Source organism: Parasteatoda tepidariorum, chromosome 6 (assembly GCF_043381705.1).
Source record: "Parasteatoda tepidariorum isolate YZ-2023 chromosome 6, CAS_Ptep_4.0, whole genome shotgun sequence".
NCBI lineage: Eukaryota > Metazoa > Arthropoda > Arachnida > Araneae > Theridiidae > Parasteatoda > Parasteatoda tepidariorum.
The window spans coordinates 74,699,766-74,727,428 of NC_092209.1; the positions used below are offsets into that span (position 1 = coordinate 74,699,766).

The 27,663-nt window shown below is 28.4% G+C and overlaps 1 protein-coding gene across 1 annotated transcript; it reads right to left on the bottom strand.

Moving 5' to 3' along the window:
• On the bottom strand, nt 1-27,650 carry LOC107455332 (dnaJ homolog subfamily C member 17). The gene is made up of 10 exons (XM_021147690.3): nt 27,340-27,650; nt 24,496-24,565; nt 23,639-23,697; nt 22,589-22,676; nt 8,598-8,668; nt 8,136-8,220; nt 7,628-7,677; nt 3,768-3,845; nt 3,590-3,664; nt 1-524 (listed from the first exon to the last, which is right to left on the bottom strand). Exons 1-10 carry the CDS (start codon nt 27,406-27,408, stop codon nt 270-272), a joined length of 900 nt encoding a protein of 299 aa, XP_021003349.1. The 5' UTR covers nt 27,409-27,650; the 3' UTR covers nt 1-269.
• Nucleotides 27,651-27,663: the final 13 nt, after the last annotated feature.

Below are 27,663 nucleotides of genomic sequence, written 5' to 3' on the forward strand. Positions count from 1 at the left end.
TAACAAGGAAAAAAAACAGTTTAATATAGCAAACAAGTGAATATCTTTGTACATATAACAAGCTTGAAGTATTTACACTGACTCTAAATAAAGTATAAAATAGAAATCTGACAGTTTAGCATTTATTATTAATCTGTTGAAGAAGACTAAACAATAAGATTTGCCTTTATAATATATTAAGAGCTTCATTTTGAAAGAAACATTTTTGTATAAATGGTAAAAATGGAAAATTTAATACTAAACCTAAGCTAAATGCAAATTAAAATTTATTAATCATCTTCTTCCATCATTTGTTGAATAAGACGCTTTCTTTCTTCAGCTTGTCTCAATTTCATTAAAACTATACTTTCATAATCTCTTGAAGTCAAAGGGCTAACACTGTTCTCTCCAAACTCAGGTGGTGGACCTCTGGTAGTAGATGGACTTTGGAACCGAGCATTATTTGGCAGTTGGGGCTGACCACTAAGCCATGATACAGTAAGAGGAATATCCGTATTTCCTTTCTCTAATTCAAAGGCTCTTTGCTAAAATTAAAAATGATAATCAAGTATAAACTTTTAAATTTGGTGGTTAAGAACAAATAGAATATTAGAGTAGAAAGCAAATAATACACTGCACATCAATGAAAGCACACCAATGCGTAAAAGTACATTTTCAAATAGTGTAACTAAACGGAATCAAGGACAATCGTTAACAGCTTTATGGATTTTTAATCTACACTATTTCTTTCACAATATTAAATATTGAAATAATTTTAAAGAGCAGAAACAAAAAAAATTAGTATATTTGGAGTCATACAATCCAAACAAGTTTATAATCTTAGACTATTTTGCATGAAGTAAATTTTAATTCTATTTCTAGAAAGAAAGAAAAAAATCTTTGCTGTTACATAATATATTTAGTTGCTCTGCATAACAATTTTTTCCTAACTTGAAGACCTTGAATTTAAAAACCTGTACCAATGAGTAGAAAGCAATTTTTCCAAAAAATTTTTTAAAAAATTCCCTAACATAATATTAATACAAATCAATAAATATTAATGAAAAAAAACAATTTCAAATTTGTTTAAGAGAAGTTTAAAACAAAAAAACTCACACTCACAATTCAAAATGTATCCTTTAAGATAAGGTAAAAATTCCTCAGACTACTAGCGAAGTAAAACTAGACCTGATTTTGAATAATAATTTATATTTATTTATAAAATATAATCGCGTAATCATTAAAAAATAACACAGTGCAGTCTATTAGTATAAAAACTTACAACCACCATATATTTTTCTTCTTTTGTGGGATTTCATGGTAGCTGTTTTAAAACAAATTAAGAAAAACTTCCAAAACCTACTTAACAAGTAACACCAGGTCTTCTAAAATATGTGCATTATATACTTTCCGTTCTCTGAACTTTCTGGTTTCAAATTGCTTTTCAGATCTTAAAAAGAAAATTATAACCTTAGAAATCTAAATATGAATGCTAAGGCAGTGAAAGAAATTTTAAATGTTCAATTGTTTTTCGATTCAAATGCATTTGGTCATTAATCTTTAATGTACTAATAGAAATAGATTTTCAAAAATTAAATTCCAGTTTAACACGACTTATATTATTTTCCTGGTGTAATTGGGCTAAACATTCAAAATATTTATTAAAAAAACATTCATTCATTATTGTTCCTGGTACTATTATATAAAATATTTAAAAAAAACATATCAATAAAAAAATATGTTTTTTAATCATAGAAATAAAATTATCCTTATTATTATTTCCCCTTATTTAATTTCCCATCTTACAAAACCATAAAATATTTTATAAAATAGTAATTTGCTGTGGTAGATGAACATAAATTTCTATAAAATTAATTTCAAGCTTAATACATTTTTTGGCCCCTAATATTATTATACTAACTATTTTAAGCTAAAATATTAACTAACCAGTACATTTTTAATGAATAAAAAAGTTTGAATAGAAGAATTAACGATAAATTTTTTTCCCTACAAAAAATAAATAAATCATTGAGGTACATGATTTACCACTCATTATATACATTGCAAGTGCAGTAATACAAATTAATCAGTAATTAGTAATGCACACTTAAAATTTAATAAATCTAAATTTCAATTACCTGAGAAAATTTTGCAAAACTAACAATAATTACATACAAATATGCTCTGCAAAATTAAATATGAACTTATTTCCTAATACCATAATGATAAACACAACGACAAACTAATAATAATAGTAAGTCTCTTTGATAAAAGCTCAATGTATTTAGCCTTATCTATAAAGATTTCAATTTAGTTTTTTTTTTTTTTTTTTTTTTTTTTTTTTAAATATTTAGAATGATTAAATTCTTTCAATATGTTAATAGCATGCATGGATAAAAATGCTATTAACATTGTAAAGCAACAGTGCAATAATTATAGCAACTATTATTTATTCATTTAATAGCTGTATTTCAAGGAATTAAATAATTAAACTTATGATTCAATAATTCTGAAAGAAAAAAAAATTTTAAATAAGAAATAAAATTTAAATTGTTAAGATAATATTTTATAAGTTTCATGAATTTTCACTAGATAACAGCACATTACAATAAAATACCATGTAAATTGTGTTCTTCACCAAAAATTCTTTCCTGAATAACTGAAAAATGTAGTTTATTATTTTATATTGCCATTTTCAATCAACTAAATTAACAATATCCCATTCAATCAATTGTAGATTTTGGAGAAAAAAAGTTTCTTAATTTACATAAATCACACATTTAGTAGGAGAAAAAAGAAAAGAAAAGAAAAAAAGCTGATAGGAAATAACAAACTTGATTATATATCTTAATCTTCAATATAAGTAATTAACTTTTCTCACTATTCTAAATAATCTCTTTTTTCAAAAATCAATTAACAAATCTGATCAAAATAAAAAATTGAATAAGATTTTAAAAAACAAGTTTGTGATTAAGTTGTAATAATAACAAAGTAAATAATTAGGTTTAAATTTTAATCCAAAAGTGTCAGGAACTAAACCTGGGGACGGAACCAATGTGCAAAGCACTTATGAAATAATTGAAAACATACCTGAATTTGAGCAGGAAAAAGAGTGTACATAGAAAGCATACACGTGTAGAATATTGAAGTTTTTATTAAAAAAAATATCAACGCATGTTTTTTTTTAAAAAATTTCTGAATATGAATCTTGATGTGCAATTTTTAAATCAAATGAATACAAATCACAATGTGCGATTTCAAATCTTGTGAATGCAAGCAAAGTTTAAAGATGAAAGATAACAATTTTTCATTTTTAAAACCTGAATTTTTGATTTTTAGAACCATATTACAATGTAAATAAATAATGCATAAATATTTTATGCATTTCTACATGAAGTAAATAATCTATTTTAAAAGCTAATTAATTAATTTGGTAAAAAGTAAAAATGAACAATTCTAAACTTCTTTAAAACTTAAAGTTTATTTTGCTATTGAAGTTTTAAAACATAAACACACAAATCTTTTTCAAACAAATATATAAATAATATTTCTAAATGAAACTGAAAAGTCTTAGATATCACACTGAGTTCAAAACTGAAGTAATACTTACAGCTGCTTCAAGACTTGAAAATTCTAAAATAGCAGTGCAACGCTTTTTTGACGGGTAAACATTCACTTGACCATACTACATAAAAATAGATACAAAACAAATTAAAATGAAGAAAGTGACAAGATTTTAAACAGAAAAAGTTCTGTCAAAAAATTTAAATGAAATTATCCGCACTTACTTTTTCAAATATTTTCTCAAGATCTTCTTTATTATAGCCTCCATTAGATATTTCAGACTTAGCACTTTTCCATTTCACCTAAATTATTTTTGGAAAGTAATGTATATATTTAGATATAATAATACATTTAGTGTTGAGAAAAAACACACATAAAATATGTAAATTTTGTAATTACTGCAAAATAAAAAAATTCATAGGATTTATATGTAAACAAAAAAGTGGACCTTGAAACTAAAAAGTAGTAAAAATGTGTACATCATATAAATGTCATCATTTTTTTACCATTTTAGCAAAATCTTCAGTACAGGCAGGCATATACTATATATAGATATACATATCCGATAGCAAAAACCCTAGAACGGGGCAGAGGTTGATGTTTATTATCACAACATCTGTAGAATATTTTATACTTAAGACTTTTTAAAAAATGAACAAGGGGGAGGGGGGGATTGCCAGCAGAAAAAACTAAAAACATGTAAAAATTAAAGATCAAATAAAAAAGAAAAGATTTTATCTATATTTTACAAAAAAAAACAGCTTTTTTTATAATTAGGTACCAAAAAAAAGCCACTTATTCATTATTCTGGTTATAGTTTTATTTTTATGAAAAGTACCTATGATGATATTGCAATGATTTTCCTCTAAAAAAAAAAAACTTAATTGGCACAAATCAGAAAAGCATAAATTACATTCTGTTAACTTATTTTTTTAAAATAAAAATAATAAATTATTTAAACATATATTATCAACTACAAGTTCATCCTTTTTTGCTGATTTCTTCATTGGGTTTAGCATTGTCATTTCTTTTTTTCTTTTCTTTTTTTTCCTTTCAGGCAAGAATAAAGTAGTATGTATAATTAAATTGAATTTAAAAATAAAAATTAAATTTTGTACATACTTTCATTATATTTTATATTTGCAAATTGTGGTCAATATATGTTAAATTAAGCTAACTTTTTACAATAATAATCTCTGGACTGTGTTAAAGTTAGAAACAAATTAAAAATTTTGAAAAATTTAAAAAAAAACAATGTAGGACAAGATGCCATGACCATGTCTGTCCAGACATTTTGTGAAAGGTCCGTTTTTGTAAAATTGTGAAAAAATTACTTGTAATTTGTGAATATAAAATAAACATTAAGTCACATTCTTTCAACCAGGGTCCGCTTTTGTGAATTTGTGCAAATAGGGTTCGTTATTGCAAAAAAACTTTTTAAAGGAGTTTTTAAATTGTAAAGACATACAAGATTATGCTCAACACTGTAAAATTACAATTAAAAAAATTTAATTTTCAAAAATAAACAGCAATTACAGCTACTAAATTAGTGATGCAACATACAAATATTTGGTATTTAGCCTATACTGCAGAATATTCATTTCGGACAAATAAAGGAAGAAGCGTCTGTCAAAGACAAGATTTAGTTCGTTTACATTTGTCATTCTTTCCACCCCCCTTCCTGGGAAGGGTTTATTCAATTAACAGAACAGTAATGGAGATAAATTTGTGAAGGGTCCGTTTTTATGAAAAGATATTTTGTGAAGGGCCGTTAACGGACCCAAATTTCTTCTAAACAGACCCCTGATGACAAAAATAAAAAATATGCTCATTAAGAACATGCTGACACTAATTTTAATATGTTTGCAACTACATTTATTCAAAATTTTAATCCTTTCATTTGCATAACAAACTATGTATGTAAGTTTAATTACATTAAAAAAAAACTTCTAAAACACTAAAGTTACAGGACAAGACACCATTAAATATTGGTATTCCTACATGAACTTTAAAGAGTATGCTTATGGCAAGCACATCAAGGATAATTTTAAAATATATCTCATAACTTTATATGCTTCAACGAAATTCCTTAATCCTTCTTGAACTAAAGAGTCATTTATTGAATATTCATGCATATATACTGTCAAAATACTTGAGATGAAAAAGAGGATGTTATTAACAGGGTTGCCACAGATAAAAATGAGCAAAATAGTTGCTTTTAGTAGCCTAAAGCATGAAAATAGATGCCAAAAACAATGAAAATAGTTGCCTAAATAAGAACAAAAATAAAACTATAATTTTATTAAATGACTTAATTGTCGTATACCGTGATCCATTTAGTCAAGTTGGTGGCAAATATGAAAATTTTTATATAAACTATTCGCAATTTTTATATAAACTATTCGCGTAAATATTATGTATGGTGAGTTTTTGTGAAAAGGGATTACTCAAATTCAAAATTCATGCTTAGTAATATCGTATTAAAAATTGGGTTTTTTAAAACTATGCAGAATTTCGTAACAATAACCGTTGAAAAGGCGATAGAGAAACAAAATAGACTTACAGTAGAATCTGTGCAAATTGAACGCATTAAGAAGTGATGACTCAAATTTGCAATCTAAAATTTTTTATTTTTCAATGTTTTAATTATTTATTTAATTCTTTTAAATTTTATTATTTTTATTTTAAATTTTTTATTTTTTAAGAAAAGAAATTCAGTGTGCTCCGAAGATTTCGCAGACTGCAGGTTTTCAACCCAATTTATGCTAAAAAACATTTCTAGGAGTACAGAAAAGTTTCCTAATAGTCTCCTTTTCCTGAAAATAGTTGCTTTTTCATCCTTTTCAGGCAAAAAAAGCTGCCATAGTTGCCTCATGATGAAAATAGTTGCATTTTAGTTGCCTGTGGCAACCCTGTATTAAGTGTTGGCGTGTTTGCCAGATGAGTACACACAAACTTAAACAATGGGAAATAAATTTGTTTAAACCTACAAAGTATAGCTTTCCTTTTAATATATTTTTTAAGTTTGTATCAGGAAAATTTGTTTCTAAATGGCACAGGCAACTTTGAACAAAAAATTTCTGATATTGAAAATCTAACATAAGTTTTTTAATGAAAAATTTATGATGCATGTATAAAACACAATGCAGCATAAGAGTCCCAAAATAGGCAATTGAGAAAATATATACGAGGCCTGTCTAAAAAGTATCCGACCTTAATTTTTCCCTCACAAAGTAGTGATTCTAAGGCGGCGTAGCAGTGCACGGTGGAAGGAGGAACCTTAATGCACGTGTTTGAAATTTTTTCACCGCGTTCGCTTGTGCAAGTCGCTGGCTGGTGGACGCCAAGTAAGGTGATGTTCGTAGTGTTCGTCGGATTTAGTTTTCTCGCAAGATGACTGAACGAATTGAGCAAAGATACTGCATCAAATTCTGTCAAAAGCTTGGTGATTCTCAAAACCAAACAATTCGCAAGATTCAGCAGGTATTTGGAGAAGAAGCGGTGGGTGTAACACAAATTAAGGAGTGGTTCCACCGTTGAACAACTGGCGAACTGGACGGCGAACAACTGGCATTTGCATCACGACAACGCCCCTGAACATTCACCCCAATTGATCCACACTTTCTTAGCCAAACATGGAATTACAACCGTTCACCAACCCCCCATACTTCCCGGACCTGGCTCCTTGCTATTCCTGGTTGTTTCCAAAATTGAAGACGCCACTGAAAGGATCCCGTTTTGAAAATAGAGAAGAGATAAGGCGGAACGCGACGACGGAGCTGAACACCATTCCAAAAGAAGACTTCCAGAGGTGTTTCCAGTAGTGGAAAGATCGGTTGGTTAAGTGTGTGCAAGCACAAGGGGCCTACTTTGAAGGAGATTAGGGTCCCAACTCCGTCAGGTATTCGAAATATTTTTTCTGGCCAAAGGTCGGATACTTTTTAGACAGGCCTCGTAAATTAAATAGTTGCAAATGATCCTCGAAAGATAAGATGTAAAATATTAAAATTCTGAAAATATGTTTATAAGAAATTATGTAAAATAAAATATTGCAATGTTACTGAAGATAATAAATAAATTGAACCTTTAATCTTGGTTGTTGGTCTTCATTCGTTGGCTGTTCTTTGTCAACACCTAGACAGACAAAATTCATAGCCTTTAAAATTTATAATCATATTTAACAATTTAAAACAATAAACGCTTAAATAAACCTTTTTATTTTTGAAATTGTTTTCAGTTAATGTATTTCATATACAAGGGTGAAATTTTAAGTCAGTTTATAAGAATAAAATAAAAATTTGGATTTCGTTTTCCTGCCCTAAGACATTAACGATCTATGAATGCTTAGTAATTTGGCAATTTTTTTAATGAGCTTAACTTATTGTTATTCTAATACTGAATGTAGTTTTGAATTAGATTTTTAAAAAATGTATAGAGCAAAAATGGTTATATAAATGGTTATGAAGGATCAAGGCAATTTGATACCTATAAATTTATAAACAAAAACCTGTCTATTTATATAATATATGTAATTATAATTGCTCGATAATAATATGCTAAATATGACATGAAAAATATTGTAAGTAACATACCCAAATTCTCATTTATAATTTGTTGGCGAAGAAGTTCCATCTCCTTTTCAACTATGCTCGATCCCTCCTTTCGCAATCTATCAATCTAAAAATAAATATATCATTTAATAACATCATTTATAAACATTTAATATATTTAAATCACATCTTTAAATAAATAAACTATAACAGTTTAATGAGTATAAATAATGTACATAGTATAACAGTGTAAATTTTAAAAGAATTCTCTGGAACTCGATAATATTTTTAGAAAAAAATAATGAAAATAATACAAAAATCCTGAAAGAAGTTACATACACAAAAATATTTCTAAAAAAATAATAATTTTTGAATTATTAGTAAATAATTATAACTACTTTAATAAAAAAGTTCTTTTTTAAATTTTTTGAAATATTTTAATTTAAAAAAAAAAAATGCATTGCAACTGTGCTTAGTTTAGTATGTTCAGTTCTTTATGCTTACTTCTTTTTTAAGTTTCTCTGCAGATTTAAGTTCATCAAACTCTTGGGCAGCTTTTTCTCTAGCTTCTAAATCTGTTTAAACACACAATAGTGAGATATTAATAAATATATATTATAAATATGAGATATTAATAACAAAGGTAATTGCAATAACGTAACTGTTAAAAGTGAACTAAATAATAAAGCTATTATACTACTTTATTATTGGGATTCTACATATTCTATTCTATTATTCTACAAAAAGAAATTAATGAGTTATTTCTACAACAATTCATACACTGCATACTTATAAATTAACTTCCAGATGAACAGAGTGTTCTGAAAAGCACAAGAAGTTTCATGAATAAAATTTTTTTCATACAGGTAAAAAAAAAAAGAATTCATGAAAAAACAAAATAATTTCATTTAATTTCTAAAAGAAATAGAACGAATAACCTATTTTTATTAATTTTGACAATATTTCTTAAAAAAATGAACTTTTTACCAAAAAAGACGTTTTATTTTTTATTTACTTTATTTATCAAGGGTGGATGATGAGAAGAAAATATCAAATTGCAGTTTAGGTCAATATAATTTTGCTCTCCCGCCACATTTATGCATTATCATTGCCAATCAATGTCCTATCTCACGTAGGATCTACTATTACACCTCTGGGTGAAATGTCACATTATGGACAATAAAATATACCTCCAAAAAAATTTATATAATAATAATAAAAAAAAATTCCTGTTACTCTATTATGAATAAAGCATCATTTCTCCAGAGTAAACCCTCCCTCACCTAACCAGACATGGGCACATTAATTTTTATCTAAGAAAATTCTTTTAAAAATCCTTTATTTGAATAAAGCAAAACATAGTTAATAAAGCAGTAATAGCAAAAAAATGGACTTGCTATAGTTTCAGATTTATAAACAAGAACTTTCATTAGTGTCAGAAAATTAGTGTTTCAAGTGTGTGAAAGGTTGCTTATAGAACTGAAAATATATTTTCATCATTTATTCTTTATTCTCATTGTTTTGCTTAACTCATATTGTACTGCATTCAGGAGAACTCTTCCAAATATCAGTCTCGCGTGGTGGGAAATACTATGGTTACGAGAGTAAGTCACTTCGGAAAGAAGTGTGGAGTGAATAGTTTTGTCATGATCATGGCACAAGTCGATCTGAGAATATTTTATTTGCGATCAATGAACTCCTTCTTTCTTCCAATGCACCCCCATCAGAAATGTGCTCTCTCTCTTGTTACCATAGCGGCAAACAGCCCCATACTTTTAGTCTGGAGGAGGTCTCTTCAAAGCTAAACAGTATGTGGCACAAAGTATATCTATCTTCATTTGGATATGCTTTGTATGCAATTTTTTTAGCATGAAATTTACAAAAGTGTGAGCGCTTTTTATGGACGAAACAATAGAACAAGGTGAAAAATAAATTTTCATGTGAGAGGGGTAAAGAAGAATATTGCAAAACAAACCTTTGTTTATGCCTTTTAACCAATTACATTGTTGTAAGTTCTTTATCGCATGATTATACTGTACATTGTAAAAACTATTTTTTAAAAAGACTTAATACGACTAAATGTCTTACATGCAGATATTAACAATTTTTCTGGCATTTACATCTGGGATATATTTCATATTATCCATTGAATTTGGAAACTTTCCTTAGTAAATCATTCATAAAATTTATAATCGTTCATATATTATTGTTTGATTGGAAAGACAAACTTTGTAAAATGTCTTAGTTCAATGAAGAACAAAGACATTTTTATCCCTACAAAAATTAATGAGATTGGAGTTAAAATATAAATACATTGAAAATGCATCGCTAAGTTCTTTTAAACCAAAATATTAACCATTTACATGCTTTAAAAAGGGAACATGAACTTAGAGTTTGCATTTAATGAGCAATTAAAGTCTGAATATTATTTTTCATAGACTTAAAATTTACACTATGAAATATTTTTTGCATTTAGTTTGGTTCCGTCACCATAATTATTTGATTATTTATGAATTTTAAAAATTTGATTAGTTCTTAAATTTTTAGCCTACTAGTAATATAATTTACTAAAAATCCAATTTTTATAATACAACTACAATACTTACAAGCTTTTAAAATGATAATATAACCTTCAGTTAGGCATTAAATTCAAAATTTTAAATTAAAATTTTAAAATCAAAATATTAGTAGTTAAAAAGCAAAACTTCAATTTTTGAAACATTGGCATTTTAATTCTAAGATTTCAAGTGATACTTTGAATTATTTCATCTGCATTTTCTTCAGTTGGTATTATGACACTTATTCAAGATTAATAATGAAGTTTGAAAAAAAAGAGGGATAAAAGTGTTTAGGTTCAACTTCTCTTGACATGAATTTGCAGATGGGAAAGATACTGACAAAATACTTTAGAAAGTAATGCACTCTTTTATACTTAGCATTTTTCTCTTTTCTTAAGACTCCAACTAATAAAAAGAAATTCTTTCTGATAAAATGATGTCTTATACAGGGTGTTATACTTTTTTGTGTCATTTGACAGTGAATCTCAACTCTATCAGACTTAAGATTTAACATTTAAGGGATTTTTCAATGTCTACACAATAATGGTCTTGGATAGATTTTTACTATTCATAGTTTATCCTTTCTAAATCTTAAGATTTATTTTAATTTTATTTCTGTGATGAATTCCTTGATACCGAGTGAGTTAAATAATTGTATGCCTCGTTTTATTATTTTTCTCATTTTTAAATTTTGTTAGATCTTAGCATCACGACTAAGAGATGTATAGCAAAACAAGAAACAATGACCTTGTTAAAATCATATTCTGATTCAGATTTTTTTATTCTTATTTTTTTTATAACCATAGTTGAACAGCCGACCCGATTGTGGGCTTACGACTACTAGTGTTCAACTCTGCAGTCCTGTAATTTTCAACCCAATCCAGAAGACAAGGAAACTCCTAAATCAGCCACCCCATAGGTATGATTTGTTTTGGGAACATGGAGGACTTGTGACTAAACAGATTTAACATGCATCAGTCATCATTTACTACACGGGGAGTCTCCAGCCGGTGATGATCGAAGAAATTACCTCTTGGACATGAGCCCATTGCCTTACTAACAAGGCTATCATGGCCTCTAATTCAGATTTAGAATATCTAGATATATACGAGCTAGAGCCTGATGAAATAAGAGTTTTAAATAATTAGGAAAACATATATTAAAATGATTTAGAGCCTGTTATTCCATTCCATGCCAGTAGAAAATTGTTTTCATAAGTATTGGAGAACATGAAGTAGAAAATCAAATATTAGAGTCAAGTGCAACTGTGAAATTCTAATGAAGTGAAATTTGATGAGTCAACAAAATTATAATAGTTGAAAACAATTTTGTAAAAACATCATGAATGCATATTGAGCTTTTCTTGACATAAACTATTAATGGAGAATATGTAGAATATCTCATCAATATATAATCATTTTTTTTTTAAATATTTAAACTATTAATATCTTTCCCAAAATGATATTGAACAATTTCTTGAATTTCTTAGTAGATGCCATCTTGTTCCAATTGAAGGTATGTACTGGAATGCAGCTGAAGCAATCATGACCACCGTCAGTAAAAAATACTCCTGCCAAATGTTAATTTTCCAAAAAAAGAACATCGTTAAGAAATTATCAGTCATTTTCTAACTGTCTTTATAAGCCTTTTAGTGTGAATTCATCAAATTTCTAGTAAATTGGTTTAAACTTCTTAGTTTGGTATTCAAACAGTTAAAAACAAGCTTCATATAGATCTTTTTTCTTGATTGGATCAATACACAAGATGCAGGTTATCTTCTTTAAAGATATTGCGCTGAGTTTTTTTAAATCCCAATATAATTTTTCTTACTTTGTTTCTTGTACCTTTTTTAACGTCACATGCTTTGAGTTCTAAAGAGTTGAATTTAATAAAATATATAATATACCTCAATTTGAACATCTTACAATATCAAAAAATACCTAAGCAATTTTTTCTTAAAAATTTTTTATAAATTAAGCAAAAAAATATTTCAATATATACTCATAATGAATTTTAACTTGTTCCCGTTCCTTTTTAAGTTGTTCCTGCTCCTTTATTTTTTCTAAATTTTTCCGCTATATCTTCATTATTAATATCATGAAATATTTCCCCAGGTTCTCTGAATTAAAATAGCATAATTCCTATTATCATGGCTAGTTTTATCTGATTTTATTCACTTGTATTTATTATCCATGCACAGTTTTTCCTATTTCATGTATTTTATATATCTACGCCTTTTATTGAAATTTATTGACTTTTTAACATATTCGTCTCACTATTGACAGTCTTACTACCTTTATGTATTTTATAAAAATAAAATTGTAGTGTGCATTTTACATTTTAATGCTGCATTAACTTACTGTTTGGCGCAGCATATCCTCTTTTGGATCTTGTGCCATTAAACTCTGCATTCAATCAATTCCTTTTATCATGTTACAAACTGCAACCGTAACTCCTTATGCTGTCGAACTGCAACCGTAACTCCTTACGCTAAGGTCAGATATGTGTATGTATTCAGGCGAGGAAGTCGAACTTCTTCATCATCACTGAACTTGTAGACATCATATTTCATTCATCGTCATGATTTGTTAATTAGAACAATAAAATGTTCTATTGTTATTCAAATTGGCTGTCGTCATTAGATATTTATCATTAGGTATATTGATGCCAACCCCGGACCTATATATAAAAAAGGTTGGTCGTACTGCTTATACTACATATAGAACATAGCAAGGTAAGAGATACATTTCATTGATTCATTTTTGGAAGTTCGTAATGGGACCTTCAGTTAAAAGGAACAACTTTATTCCATGGACCTTTCCAAATCACGAGGACCGGATGGCACATTCATGGTGTCATAATTGATCATCTCGGTTTACGTGGAAGGCAATTTCTGCTGGACATTTTTAACCACTCTTGGAGATGCGGAGACTGGAAGAGAGCCTTAATAATTCCTATGCAAAAAAATGGCAAGTCTGCAAACTCCCCCGAGAACTATAGGCCAATAGCTTTGACTTGTGTCTCATGCAAGCTTATGGAGAAAATGATCCTCTGCAGACTGAATTTTTTCTTAGATTCCAAAGACCAACTCCCCCGAGCACAATATGGTTTTAGGAGGGGTCACAGCATCACTGATCAGAACCTATATTTCAGTCAAAGCATTAAAGATGCCCAAAATATGAAACCCACTAAACATACCGTTGCTGCATTTCTGGACTTATCAAAGGCCTTTGACAGAGTCTGGCTAAAGAAACTTATTGTTAAGCTTAATGAGACCTTCAACATTGGGGGCAGAGCCCTCGCTTGGATCTCAGATTTTCTACCGAACAGATTCATCAAAGTAAAATATGTTAACACCCTCTCCAACAATTTTAAACTATTCCAAGGAGTCACTCGGGGCTCAGTTTTGAGTCCCACACTTTTCTCACTGTTTCTGGGGGGACTGGAGGAGAGGCTGAATGGAGCCAGCAAGATTGNCATTAGTGTCAGAAAATTAGTGTTTCAAGTGTGTGAAAGGTTGTTTATAGAACTGAAAATATATTTCCATCATTTATTCTTTATTCTCATTGTTTTGCTTTACTCATATCGTACTGCATTCAGGAGAACTCTTCCAAATATCAGTCTTGTGTGGTGGGAAATACTATGGTTACGAGAGTAAGTCACTTCGTAAAGGGGTGTGAGGTGAATAGTTTTGTCATGATCATGGCATAAGTCTATGTGAGAATATTTGCTTTGCGGCCAGTCCACTCTTTTGTCACTTTAATGCACCTCCGTTAGAAATATGCTCTCTCGTTACCATAACAACAAACAACACATACTTTTAGTCTGGAGTAGTTCTCTTCAAAGCTGAACAGTAGGTAGCACAAAATATATCTTCATTTGCATATACTTTTTAATTTTTCAAGCATAAAATTTACAAAAGTGTGTTTTTTATGCACCATGCAATAGAACAAGGTAAAAAATACATTTTCTTGTGGGAGGGAAAAAGAAAATTGCAAAACAAACCTTTCTTTATGCCTTTTAACCAATTGCATTGTTGTAAGTTCTTTATCGTATGATTATACTGTACATTGTAAAAACTATTTTTTAAAAAGACTTAATACGACTAAATGTCTTACATGTAGATATTAAAAAATTTTCTGGCATTTACTTCTGGGATATACAGTCGAACCCCGCTATAGTGAACCGTCTGCGCACTCAGTAATGTGTCCACTATAACCGATAGTTCACTATATCCAAATTTTTTGAAGAATATTTTTTGCATAAGACAGTTGAATGATTGAAAATTGGCTTTGCAATTTTCCATAAGTTATTTAAAAAATTATTAACTAATTAACAGATAATAAAGCAAAAATTATGGAAAAAGTAATTACGTCGCTAAATATTAGTTTTATTTTCCCCTTTTATGAAAAAATTTGTGATTTTTGATCGAACACAATTTGATTTTAAATTGAGTTCATCAATTTTCTTATCTACAATGTGCAAAGAATGCAAGATTTTTACATTTTGAACAAGATTTTGAATCATCTTAACAAAGCATCTTCTACGTTTTCTCTTTCAGCTCCACGCAGTTTTTTCGATGAAACCATGTTTTTGTCGTATGCCGCAAGAATTGCACTTCGATTTTTCCAAATGTTTGAAACTGTAGATTTTGACAAGGAAAATTCCTTACACAGTGTCGATTGATTGGTTCCATCATCAATACGCTTTACAATTTTAACTTTGTCCTCTATCGAAAACGCTTTTCTCTTTAGAGAATTTGCCATTTTCACTGCTTTTGAAATAAAAATCTTGTCTCAAATAGATAATGTAAGAATATGAAGAGAGCAGCTGTAGAATGAGTTAAATTGTTCCCCTTCTTGATTGTCAAGGGGTGATTTGTAAAGAATATGGTTTGAACAGATAAGAAAATTCCAAAAATTCAGCAGGTGGCCAAGTTAACTAGTTGTAGAGCAAGCTTGGGGAAAAGAGATAAAGCGAGGCTTGTCAGGGAGGGGGGAGTATAAGATAAATGATCTGTTTGACATTTATTACAGTATAGTTAAAAGTGATAAGCATAAAGGAGAGTAATATGACACATTTTATAGGAATGCATTCATTTTCAGTCCCAACACCTACAAGTTTAAAGATGGAGGACTGAAAAAGATATTTAAAGAAATGAAATTTGAGTCCACTATAACCGAGTTTCCAAGTTCTAAGCTGTTCACTATAAGCGTTAAAAATAACATTATTTAAATAGGAATACGGACGGGACCGCTAAAAAAGTTCACTATATCCCAGGTTCACTATAGCGGGGTTCGACTGTATTTCATATTATCCATTGAAGTTGGAAACTTTCATTAGTAAATCATTCATAAAATTTATAATCGTTCATATATTATTGCTTGATTGGAAAGACAAAATTTGTAAAATGTCTTAGTTCAACGAAGAACAAAGACATTTTTATCCCTACAAAAATTAATGAGATTGGAGTTAAAATATAAATAAATTGAAAATGCATCACTAAGTTCTGATAAGCCAAAATATTAACCCTTTACATGCCAATGCTCCAAAAATGTAACATAGACTTAGAGTTTACATTTAATGAGCAATTAAAGTCTGAATATTATTTTTCATAGATTTAAAATTTACGTTATGAAATATTTTTTGCATTTAGTTTGGTTCTTTTACCACAATTATTTGATTATTTATGAATCTTAAAAATTTGATTTAGTTCTTACATTTTTAGCCTACTAGTAATATAATTTACAAAAAAATCCAATTTTTATAATACGACTACTAAAATACTTTCAAGCTTTTAAAATGATATTATAACCCTCAGTTAGGCATTAAATTCAAAATATTAGTTAAAAACCATAAGTTCCATTTTTTAAACATTAGCATTTTAAGAGCTCTAAGATTTCAAGTTATACTTTGAATTATGTAATGTGCATTTTCTTCAATTGGTATTATGACACTTATTCAAAATAAATAATGAAGTTTGAATAAAAAGGGGATGAAAGTGTTTAGGTTCCCTTAACTTGAATTTGCAGATGGACGATGAAAGAAAGATAGTGGCAAAATACTTTAGAAAGTAATGCACTCTTTTATGCTTAGCGTTTTTCTCTTTTCTTAAGATTCCAACTATTAAAAGGAAATTCTTTCTAATAAAATGATGTCCTATATAGGGTGTTACACTTTTTTGTGTCTTTTGACAGTGAATCTTAACTCTATCAGAGTTAAGATTAAACATTCAAGGGATTTTTCAATGTCTTCACAATAATGGTCTTGGATAAATTGTTACTATTCATAGTTTACCCTTTCTGATTCCTAAACTTTATTTTAATTTTACTTCTGTGATAAATTCCTAGATACCGAGTGAGTTAAATAATTGTGTGCACCCTTTTTTTTATTTGTCTCATTTTTAAATTTTGCTTGATCTTAGCATCACGACTAAGAGATGCATAGCAAAACAAGAAACAATGGCCTTCTTAAAATCATATTCTGATTCAGATTTTTTTATTCTTCCCTTTTTTATAACCGGAGATGAACAGACGACCCAATATTGGGCTTACGACTAATAATGTTCAACTCCGTAGCCTTGTAATTTTGATCCAAACCCAGAAGACAAGGAAACTCCTAGATCAGCACCCCCATAGGTATGATTTGTTATGGGAACATGGGGGACTTTGTGACTAGACAGATTTAACATGCCTCAGTCATCGTTTACTACACAGGGAGTCTCCAGCCGGCGATGATCAAAGACACGACCTCTTGGGCATGGGCCCATTGCCCTACCAACAATATCCCGGCCTCTGATTCAGATTTGGAAGATCTAGATATATACCAGCTAGAGCCTGATGAAATAGGAGATTCAAATAATTAGAAAAACATAAATTAAAATGACTTAGACCCTGTTATTCTATGCTAGTAGAAAATTGTTTTTAAAAGTATTGGAGAAGATGAAGTGGAAAATCAAATATTAGAGTCAAGTGCAACTGTAAAAGTGAAATTTGATGAGTCAACAAAATTAAAATAGTTTAAAACAATTTTGTAAAAACATCATGAATGCATATTGAGCTTCTCTTGACATAAAACTATTCCTGGAGAAAATGTAGAATATCTCATCAATATATTATCATTTTTAAAAAAATATTTAAACTACTAATATATTTTCCAAAATGATATTGGACAATTTCTTGAACTTCTTAGTAGATACCATCTTGTTCCAATTGAAGATATGTACTGGAATGCTGCTGAAGCAATTATGACCACTGTCAGTTAAAAACGCTCCTGCCAAGTGCTAATGTTCCAAAAATTGAACATTGTTAAAACAAAAATTACCACTCAATTGTTTTAATTTTATGGTCTTTATATGCATTTTAGCAAGAATTCACCAAATTTCAAGTAAATTATTTTACACTTCTTCATTTGATATTCAAGCAGTTAAAAACAAGCTTTATATAGATCTTTTTTCGTGATTGGGTCAATGCAAAATGCAGAGTATCTTCTTTATATCCTAAGACTTGTAACCAAGTTTTTAAAATTCCAATAGAATTTTTCTTATTTCGCTTCTTGCACTTTTTTTTTTAAGTCACATGCTATGAGTGCTAAAGAGCTGAATTTAATAAAATATATATTATACTTCAACTTGAACATCTTATCACACAAAAAATTACCTAAGCAATTTTCTTTTTAAAAGATTTTCATTTTTCATTAATTAAGTAAAAAAATTTCAATATACATTCATAATGAATTTTAACTTGTTCCTCTTTCTTTTTAACTTGTTTCTGCTTTTTTACCTTTTCTAAGTCTTTCCTCTATATCTTCATTATTATATCATATAATATATTTCACCAGGTTCTCTGAATTCAAATAGCATAAGGCTCTTTATTTTTCTTTTATCACATGCTACCACTACTAAAGATTTGAATTTAATATACATAATACTTCAATTTGATTATCTTATCATTAAAAACATAACTGAAGCATTTTTTCGTCAAAAATTCTTTATTTTTCGATTAACTAAAAAAACATATATATTCATATTAACTACATAGTCATATTTAATTTCGACTTGTCCCTTTGTGCATTGTTCTCATTCTTTATTAAACTGTTCCTTTTTTTTTATCTCCACTGATATTTCACCAATTTCTGTAAATATATAGGCTGCAAAGCTGTTGTGCTTGTTGAAACAGTGTATAAACTTGTTAACTGTGAAAGTTTTGCCAAGTAGTCTAATCGAGTCTTGAGAAGTTTTGTTTTGATCTGTTTCTCCATATTCCAGGACATTGCTCGAAGATTATTTGAATATACAAACTGAATCTGTTAAGTCCAATAATATGTGACAGTGTAAAAATGTGTTATTGGATGAGCTGAGTATTCAGCAACAGTAGTTGCCTACGACAATCTTATCAAAATCTAATAAATCACTAAAACTGTAATTTTGGAAATATTTTTTATTTATTCACTGAAATATCACAAACTAAAGAAATTAAGTTAAATATAAGTAATTAAATTAATTTTCTTTGCTCTCACACATAGTTTTTTTCCCCTCCATTTTAATAATGTGCTGTTATAATTCAGCTATACTCAGACTTTTAAAATAAAAAACTATTTATATCACACACTTGTAGATAGTTGACCATTTTATGGCAAAAACAAAAATTTATTAAGTTGGAAAAAATAGTTTTTCTGGATTTGTTGATGAAACATAAAAGTTGTAATTTTCGTCATTCCATTAATCCTTTCATTATTACTGAATAGTTTATCGATTATCATGGCTTCCAACTCTTCAAAAAGGAATAGCATGTTATATCATCTATTTAAAAAAATACAATACAGAAGTGGAAAAGCTTTTTAAAGAAATGCAAATCAATAAAATTAACTTCAAAAATCCAGGAACTCAGCTAACAATTCAGATTTAGAAGCTGCTTTGTACAAATGGACTATTCTAAGAAGTAGAGAAGAACCAGTATCTGACAGGCAATAATGCAAGTGAATTGTTGAATAAAATATAATTATCAGAGTTTTTAGGATAAAAATAGACTGAAACACAATGCATATCTATACTGAAGACTTGAATTATTTCATGTTATCTCCACTATCAACTTTTTCTTTTATTATGTAAACTACCATATTATGCAAATTTCTTTCAATAACTTTCCAACCATTCAAAAATTTTCTTCTGAATCACAAGACTTCAATTAATAAATGTATTTCTAAGTCATTTGTTTCTCATAAATAAAGGTCAAAGTTCTTTCTCACATTAAACTTTACAGACTAGTGCAAAGAAGCGTGACATTTCTCTATCATAGCAAATCCCTATGTAAACAGCTTTATTAATAAGTTGAATTCTGACAAATAATTTTTAGTGATTAAATACTACTGAACATATTCATAATTATAATGTATTCATTCGACACTCAATTTTTGCTTCCAATTCTTCACGGAACATCCTCCACTTCAACTATATTTTTCCAACCATTCATTTTATGTGTCTCACAAACATGTTGAAAACTTTAAATCAATGTCATAGCTATAAACTATAAAATACAATAATTATCTACAAGTTGCCAATAGATATTCTCAGTGTTCTCCCTAAGTGTTTTTAAAAGAACACCTGCCCTTTGATTCCTGTAAATGCAACCTACTTGCCCTTTATGTAATAAAAAAAGTCGCCATCCCTTTAAGTCTTTTTTATTTATTTTTTTCAGGAAAAGATTGTTTTCTTCACCACCTATGTGAAACAAAAGTCCATTTCTGATTTGTTTCAGATGATTATTTAACTTCAATTTTTAATTTCATTCCTTCATTTTAGTTAGATTTTTCTTATGTTGTCTGATTTATATATCTCTCGGTCTCGATTTTGGTCTCAGAGATATTGACATCATTCATTTGGGAGGGGGTTATATTAATGAATTTTTTTGTGATTTTAAGTTCTACCATTTAATTTATTTTAATAAATACCTTTATTTAGAAATGCCCTTTCAAATGTTTACTTTCTCATAATTTTCAGTTTAAAATGTAAAAAAAAATATTAAAAAAAAAAGCTTTAAAGTTGTTTATCAATTAATCTCTTTCTTTAGATTACTTTTCTTAGGGAAATTTATACACAGAGATTGTCTTCCAGCTCGACTTAAATTATTTTCAAAAACTTCAACTTTTTTTGTTAATGAGTGATAATTACTTCATAACATATACACATAAAACATTATAAAAAGTTAACTTAAAAATTGAAGATCAAATTCAGTTATTACATAACATTACATATCTTTATAAATTTTAAGTAAGTGCCCTTTCAAAACTCAAAGAGCCCTTTTCTGCAATTAAGCATCCTGCCCTTTTTATTCCTAGGGAGAACTTTGTACTATTAATATATTTTTTACAATCGCTGTTATTGTTGGTATTTTCAAGCTAAGAAAAATTTCACTTAAATTTTTTGAGAATATAAGGACTGCAAAAGTGTTATAGTACAAAGCTTAAAAGAGGTAAAAATAAAACTGTTGTATAATGATGGAATATTGCAAAAATCCTAAAATAAAACATTGGAAACAAAGAGTAATCTTAATTTTTAATATTTTGTTTTGATGTGAGTTTAGTATTCAACATCATGTAGAATTCACCAATTGTTAAAGATCAGTTAGATCAATATTATAAGCTAACTGTATAGCCAATATCTTTTCCAAATTTTTCCAATTCAAAACTTCCGTATGCATATTTCTTAACTTATGTTTTACAAAATTTTCTCGACCTTATTGAATATTAAAATTAGGAAAAAAATTTCAAATGGTGCATTTTCTCTATGCTTCTATCAAAAGCACTTGTAAACCAAAACTAGCATAAGAAGTTTAAAACTTCAAGCCTAATTTAATGTGTAATAAACTTCATTGTATTTTACTTTTTCAAAATTAGCAGCATATGATGACATATTTTTATTATCATAATTTTATTTTTCATAGAAAAATTTGTAAAGTATTATTAAACTTTTGTTTCTAACATGGTTACTTTAACAAAAACGTAAAAGTTTTTAATGTTAAAAAAAACTAAAAAATTGCAATCAAGAGGGTGCAATTAGATCACTTTTATCTGTAATCAAACACGTCTTCAAATAGAGCACTTCATACCGCGAAAGAACTTTCATAGTAATGCCCTACTACATAAAACAACATCTTGGACCAGCAAGTGAACTTAAATACATAGTAAGTTCATAATCTAAAAATTCAAAAATAAACATAAATTATAACATAAGAAAGAAAAAGTTTTCTACTGATGAAATCAAGAATGTAAATAAAAATTAGTTAAGCCATATTTTCAAAACACAGTAAATAATTTTTCATAGGTATGGAGCAAATTATTAAAACTTTCACAAAGAAGAAAAAAAGATTACCTTCTTTAAGTTTTTTGCGCTTGCTGTCAAGTTCTCTGTGTCGAATCTGGGCTGCTTTTCTTGCCTTTAAGACTTTATCATAAGCAGCCTATTTAGAATAAAAGAATTAAATGTATTAAATATATTATATACAGGGTTGGCAAGTTTTTGACACATGACGGTTTTTACCGGTTTATACCATGGTTTTTACCGTCATGTCAAAAACCCATAGTTTTGGTAAAACTGTATTTTTGAGTTTAACTGCTTATAATTTAAAATTAATTCATTTTTGGGCAATAAAATTAGAAAAAAAGTTGTTAAAAGATATTTAAGAACAGATTCTTGCATTGAAACATGATTATATCAAAACATACTATTTGAAGTAAAATATTAGGATACTAAACAAAATTTTCAACATTTCCAAGCATCATTTTGTTTGGCATATTACATTACTGAAGAATGTCAAGTCATTCTTGACTTAGAGTTTATTAGTAGTTACAAGTTTTGAAAGTTTTNAAAACACAGTAAATAATTTTTCATAGGTATGGAGCAAATTATTAAAACTTTCACAAAGAAGAAAAAAAGATTACCTTCTTTAAGTTTTTTGCGCTTGCTGTCAAGTTCTCTGTGTCGAATCTGGGCTGCTTTTCTTGCCTTTAAGACTTTATCATAAGCAGCCTATTTAGAATAAAAGAATTTAATATATTAAATATATATGTATGTGCATATATATATATATAATGAATATTGCTACACTTTCTTTCCCTTTTATATAACTATCTTAAAGTCAATGTAACATCTTACAATAATTTTGAAAAATAAAACTTTTTATCTTTTTGAACTTTTGTGTCATTTCATGCTAGACACAGCATTCTATGTAATCAATGACAAATGATATATTTAAAAACCAACATAAATCAAATTATACAAATTTCATAAATTAAGTTGAATAAAGTATGGCACTATCTTGAATAACAAAATAAGTTTCTTTTCATAAAATATCCATTATGCTTAAGCCTTACCTATGAAAAAATAGATATTGACTGATGTTGAATTTGAAGAAGAGCCTCAGAGCTCATAAAAATCTTGATAGGCTAAATTAAGCCTTACCTATTGAAATACAGAGCTATAAGCAAAAGCAGAGAGCTCATAGAACTTTACTATACTCAATATCCATTATTCTAAACAACAGTAATATTAATTTGAAACGAATATTTTTAATAAGACTTTTTTTTTTCCTTTGAAGCATACCTATTTTTTTTTTTTAAATACACTTTTAATACTTTATTTAATATGGCAACAAACATCAAACACTTCTTAATGTTACATTAGATTAAAATTATTTTTTTTAAGAATTGATCAGATAAAGATAAATTCAACAAACTTTTTTTAAGTCAAATAACTGGTTGACTGTATTTTAGTATAGAACATAAGAATTTTAGAATCTAATTCATCATAAAAATAAAAAAAATCGAACATTGTTAGGATAAATTAGCTAGTCTAGTTCTACTATCAAACATCATTAGATGCATTTATGCTATCAAATATTAAATTCCTTAAATAAATAAAAGGATTGAAAATTTTCTTGAATGAATGAATGAGTAAAATGAAACATAAACAGGAAAATAAATTATTCTTACCCTTGCAGACTTGTCTGTAAGTACTTGTAATGCCTTAGAGAGTTGTTGAAAAAGTTCAGCTACAAAAATAAATAATAAAATTACTTTTTGACAACAATTGGTGAATGAGTCAAAGTGAAAACCCTGAAAATTTTAAGTGCAGAAAAATCGATATTAAGATTTTATTTTATTTACCATATAATGCATATTTCATATTTAATCATATCATGTTTCGTATTTAACACAATTTTTTTGAATAAAATTTCTACCTACAAATGAAGAATATCACACCTTTATAGTAATTAATTTAAGAAAAAACTTAGTTCTCACAATCTCAATGTTGGATTTTCGAGATCCTGTGAATATGAATAGTGATATTGGATTTTAAAAACATGTGAATACAAACCACAATATTGCTCTTTGAAAACATGTGAATACAAATTACGACATTGGATTTTAAATTCACGTGAATACAAATAGCAAAATTGATTTTAAAAATGCATAAATACAAAACACAACAGCGTATTTTTAAACCAGGTGAATACAAATTGCGATGAACAATTCTTTAATCATGTGAATACGAATCACAATGTGTAACTTTTAAATCAGGTAAACACGAAAATCAATTCTTTGTATTCAAACCATGTAAATAAAAATGCGATTTTAGCAGATTCCGGTCAGTTCCAAATATTCAAGATGGCGAAAATCAGCGAAACCAGAAGAATCGAATTGGATTTCTGCCCATAGAACCATGATTTTTATTATGCAACCGTAAGACCGTAATCTCGACCATAAAATCACAATGATAGCAGATAAATTGTAACAGTCGGTGCTGCTGAATCAATACAAAAAATTCACTGTAGTAACAAAATACATACCTGCTTTAGGATTATCAGGATTTTTATCAGGGTGACAGGCTAATGCTTTTTTTCTATAAGCACTTTTTATCTGAAATCAAATAAAATGTATAAGTTAACATAAGTCTCTTTACTTTTATTAATAAAAAATATCTAAAAGAAAGAATTCATAAAATGTTAAACTATAGTTCATTGCAATATATTTAAAACACAAATACTTCGAAATTGCTTAAAATAGGAGTAAAAATTCTTAGAAATTGCTTAAGTTATGGACAATGTTACTAATTAAAACAAATTTTTGGGAAAAAATGTGAATAAAGATGAGAATGAGAGTCATGTTAACATAATCCACTCAATTGTTGGTCAAAGAACAAAAGTATTTTTAAATTAATGCCCGATTCCCTTTTCTGCAAACATTTTCAAAAGATTTTATTTCTCTTTCCAAAGAGGTATTCCATGGGAAGTTTCAATTGTTGTTTTTTTGACAGGTCTCTATGACACATTAAAAAAAATCCGGATGTTTTACTATTCAATTTATTACACGTGAATTTCAAATTACTAATTTGATTATTTACTTAGATTATTTTTAACGTCAAGATTCCACAGTTTTTTTTCCCGACTTTTCGGCAGTTATTGCTAGTGCTACCAATTTCCCAGGGTCCTGGTTATTTCACAGTTGATATTATTTCTAACAAATAAAATTTTAATTGCACATTTAAATAATCAATTTTTGATCTGCTCAATATACACTGATATAAATCCATGTAGTGTTTCCATTGCATTTTTGGTAGTTATATATTGATTTTTACCTAGTATTTAAATTTTCTGATATATTTCAGACAATGTGGGAGGTTCCACCCTGCATTTTAGAATTTATTTTTTAACGCAATGATTCTACTTTCTTTTTTACATTGCTATTGGTTTTCACATAGCTTTTAAAATTTTATTTATTTAATACGATATTATTTATTACAGCGGAAACAAACCACATATTTGAGTAACTCCTTTTTTAATAGTCCGATTCACAAGATTCCTTCTTGATCTTTTTTCATTATTTACGGCGGATTTCACAATTTTTAATTTTTTTTTTTAAGGGATGATGATTCACAAAATATCGCTCATAATCGTAAAATAAAAAAATATTACATTCTTCAATTAAAAAACTACAAATAGTCTTTTCTCTCTTTTATAAACATAGCACTTTTGTTACTTTAAATTAGTAACACATATATTAGTCATATTAAAAGTATCTTGCAGAAAGATAATAGTGCTAAAGAGTTTTGTTGCAGAAAGTTCGAAAAAATTCTGCCACAGGGTTAACAAAACAAATAAGTAGATTAAAATTTATTCAAAATATTCGTTAGAGGCTCTTACTTAATGAGCTCTTTTTTTTTACGATCTCTGAAAAAAATCTATAACCTAATGTTGCAGTCAGAGTGCATTAGAGACAATGATATCAATAATTTATTTTTAGAGTTGAAAGATTAGGGGGGAAAAAATGATTTTAGAAAAAACTAGGCATCTCAAACAAAGAAACCTCTTCTTATCCTTTCAAGCTAACTAATTTTTATGATGTAAAATTAAATACAAATTTAAACACTAAACATATATTGCTTAATTATTTAAAATAGTTCTATAATTCATTATTGGTAAATTTGTTTTTACACATAATTATATCCATTCACTTCAAAATGTCAGTAGGGTTCTTTTTTACTGACGCGAAATTTTGTGCATCAATCGGGTGCTTATAATGCCAACACAAGTGGCGTTTTCGCACCAAGAAAATGACACTAACTGAAACTTAAAATGGGGAGATTTCCGTATCGTGATCTGTGGCAGAATAATAACCAAGTCTAGGAAACTTCTGGGCACAGGCCCGCGAGAAACTAAAAAAAAGATCACAGAAAGACCCAACTCGAAAGGTATAACTCGCAGTCACCCCCGGGCAGAGAGGATATTTCCGTTTCGTGATCTGCCGCGCCAACTACAATTGCCAAGGTGCCAAATAGATTTCAGACATGCTTTTTAAGAAAAAAAATATGTAGATGTTTGCCCGGGGGTGGCTACAAGTTATACCTTTCGAGTTAGTCCCTTTCTATGCTGTTTTTTTTAAGTTTCTAGCGGGACATTGCCCGGAAGTTTCTAAGACTTGGCAATTATTCTGACGCAGATCATGATACGGAAATCATACCCCCGGGCAAATATCTACATGTTGTTTTAGAAAAAATTTCAAGTTTTAACTCTATTTGGCACCTTGGCGATTGTAGTTGGTGCAACTACGAACTAGCTTGTTTTTAAGATGAAGTGCACTACGCTGTCACAATAAAATTTAATTGTAATTGAAAAAAATTGGAAAAATTAAGATTAACGAGCCCCTCTTATTTTGGTGATTTTTCTGTCTGAAAACAAAGAAAATGACTGAGAAGTGAAATTTTTAAAATGACCAAGTATCCCCAACAAAATGGCAATTTAAATAAAAAGAAAGTGAACCAGGGGCCCCCACCAGGGGGGAAGTGGGCACAGGATGCGCCCACTTAAAGCTAGGGGGGGAATTTTTACACTAAATAAAACGAATAGTTTGGGGGGGGGTATTTAGAATTTGCCCAAGAATGCGCCCAAGAGCTTGGGGATGCCACTGAAGTGAACGATTTTATACGCAATTAAAGCTCCAGGTTAGACTGCCTCATAAAAATGCGACCCTATTCTACACTGTAAGCAAAAAAAAATTTTTTTATTGATACACACTTTTAAAACCTATAAGAGAGTAAAAATTCATTATTAAAAGTATAAAAATAATCGCCTAAAATATCATACGTAAAATATTCATTAAAAACAGCCTAGTGGCAAATATTAATAAATGCTTACTTCTTTTTCTTCGGCAGTTGAACTTATATTCAATAAATCATAAAGATCCAGTTTCATTAATTCCTCCATGTTTAAACAGATGCGAAGTTTTAATCGAATTTACAAAGAAACCAAATATGTTTTTATTCTAAAAAAAAATTTTATTTTACACGGCTAGAATTATTTCGCCTTTTTATAATTTATTGCATTAGGAACATTTCCTGCTTTTAATTTCTGCCCGTTAATATTCTGCCCAATAACTATAACTGAATGCAGATTTTAGCTTACATATAATATTTTTAACTGTTCATAATCGAACATGGTGTATTAGTGACAAACTGTTTT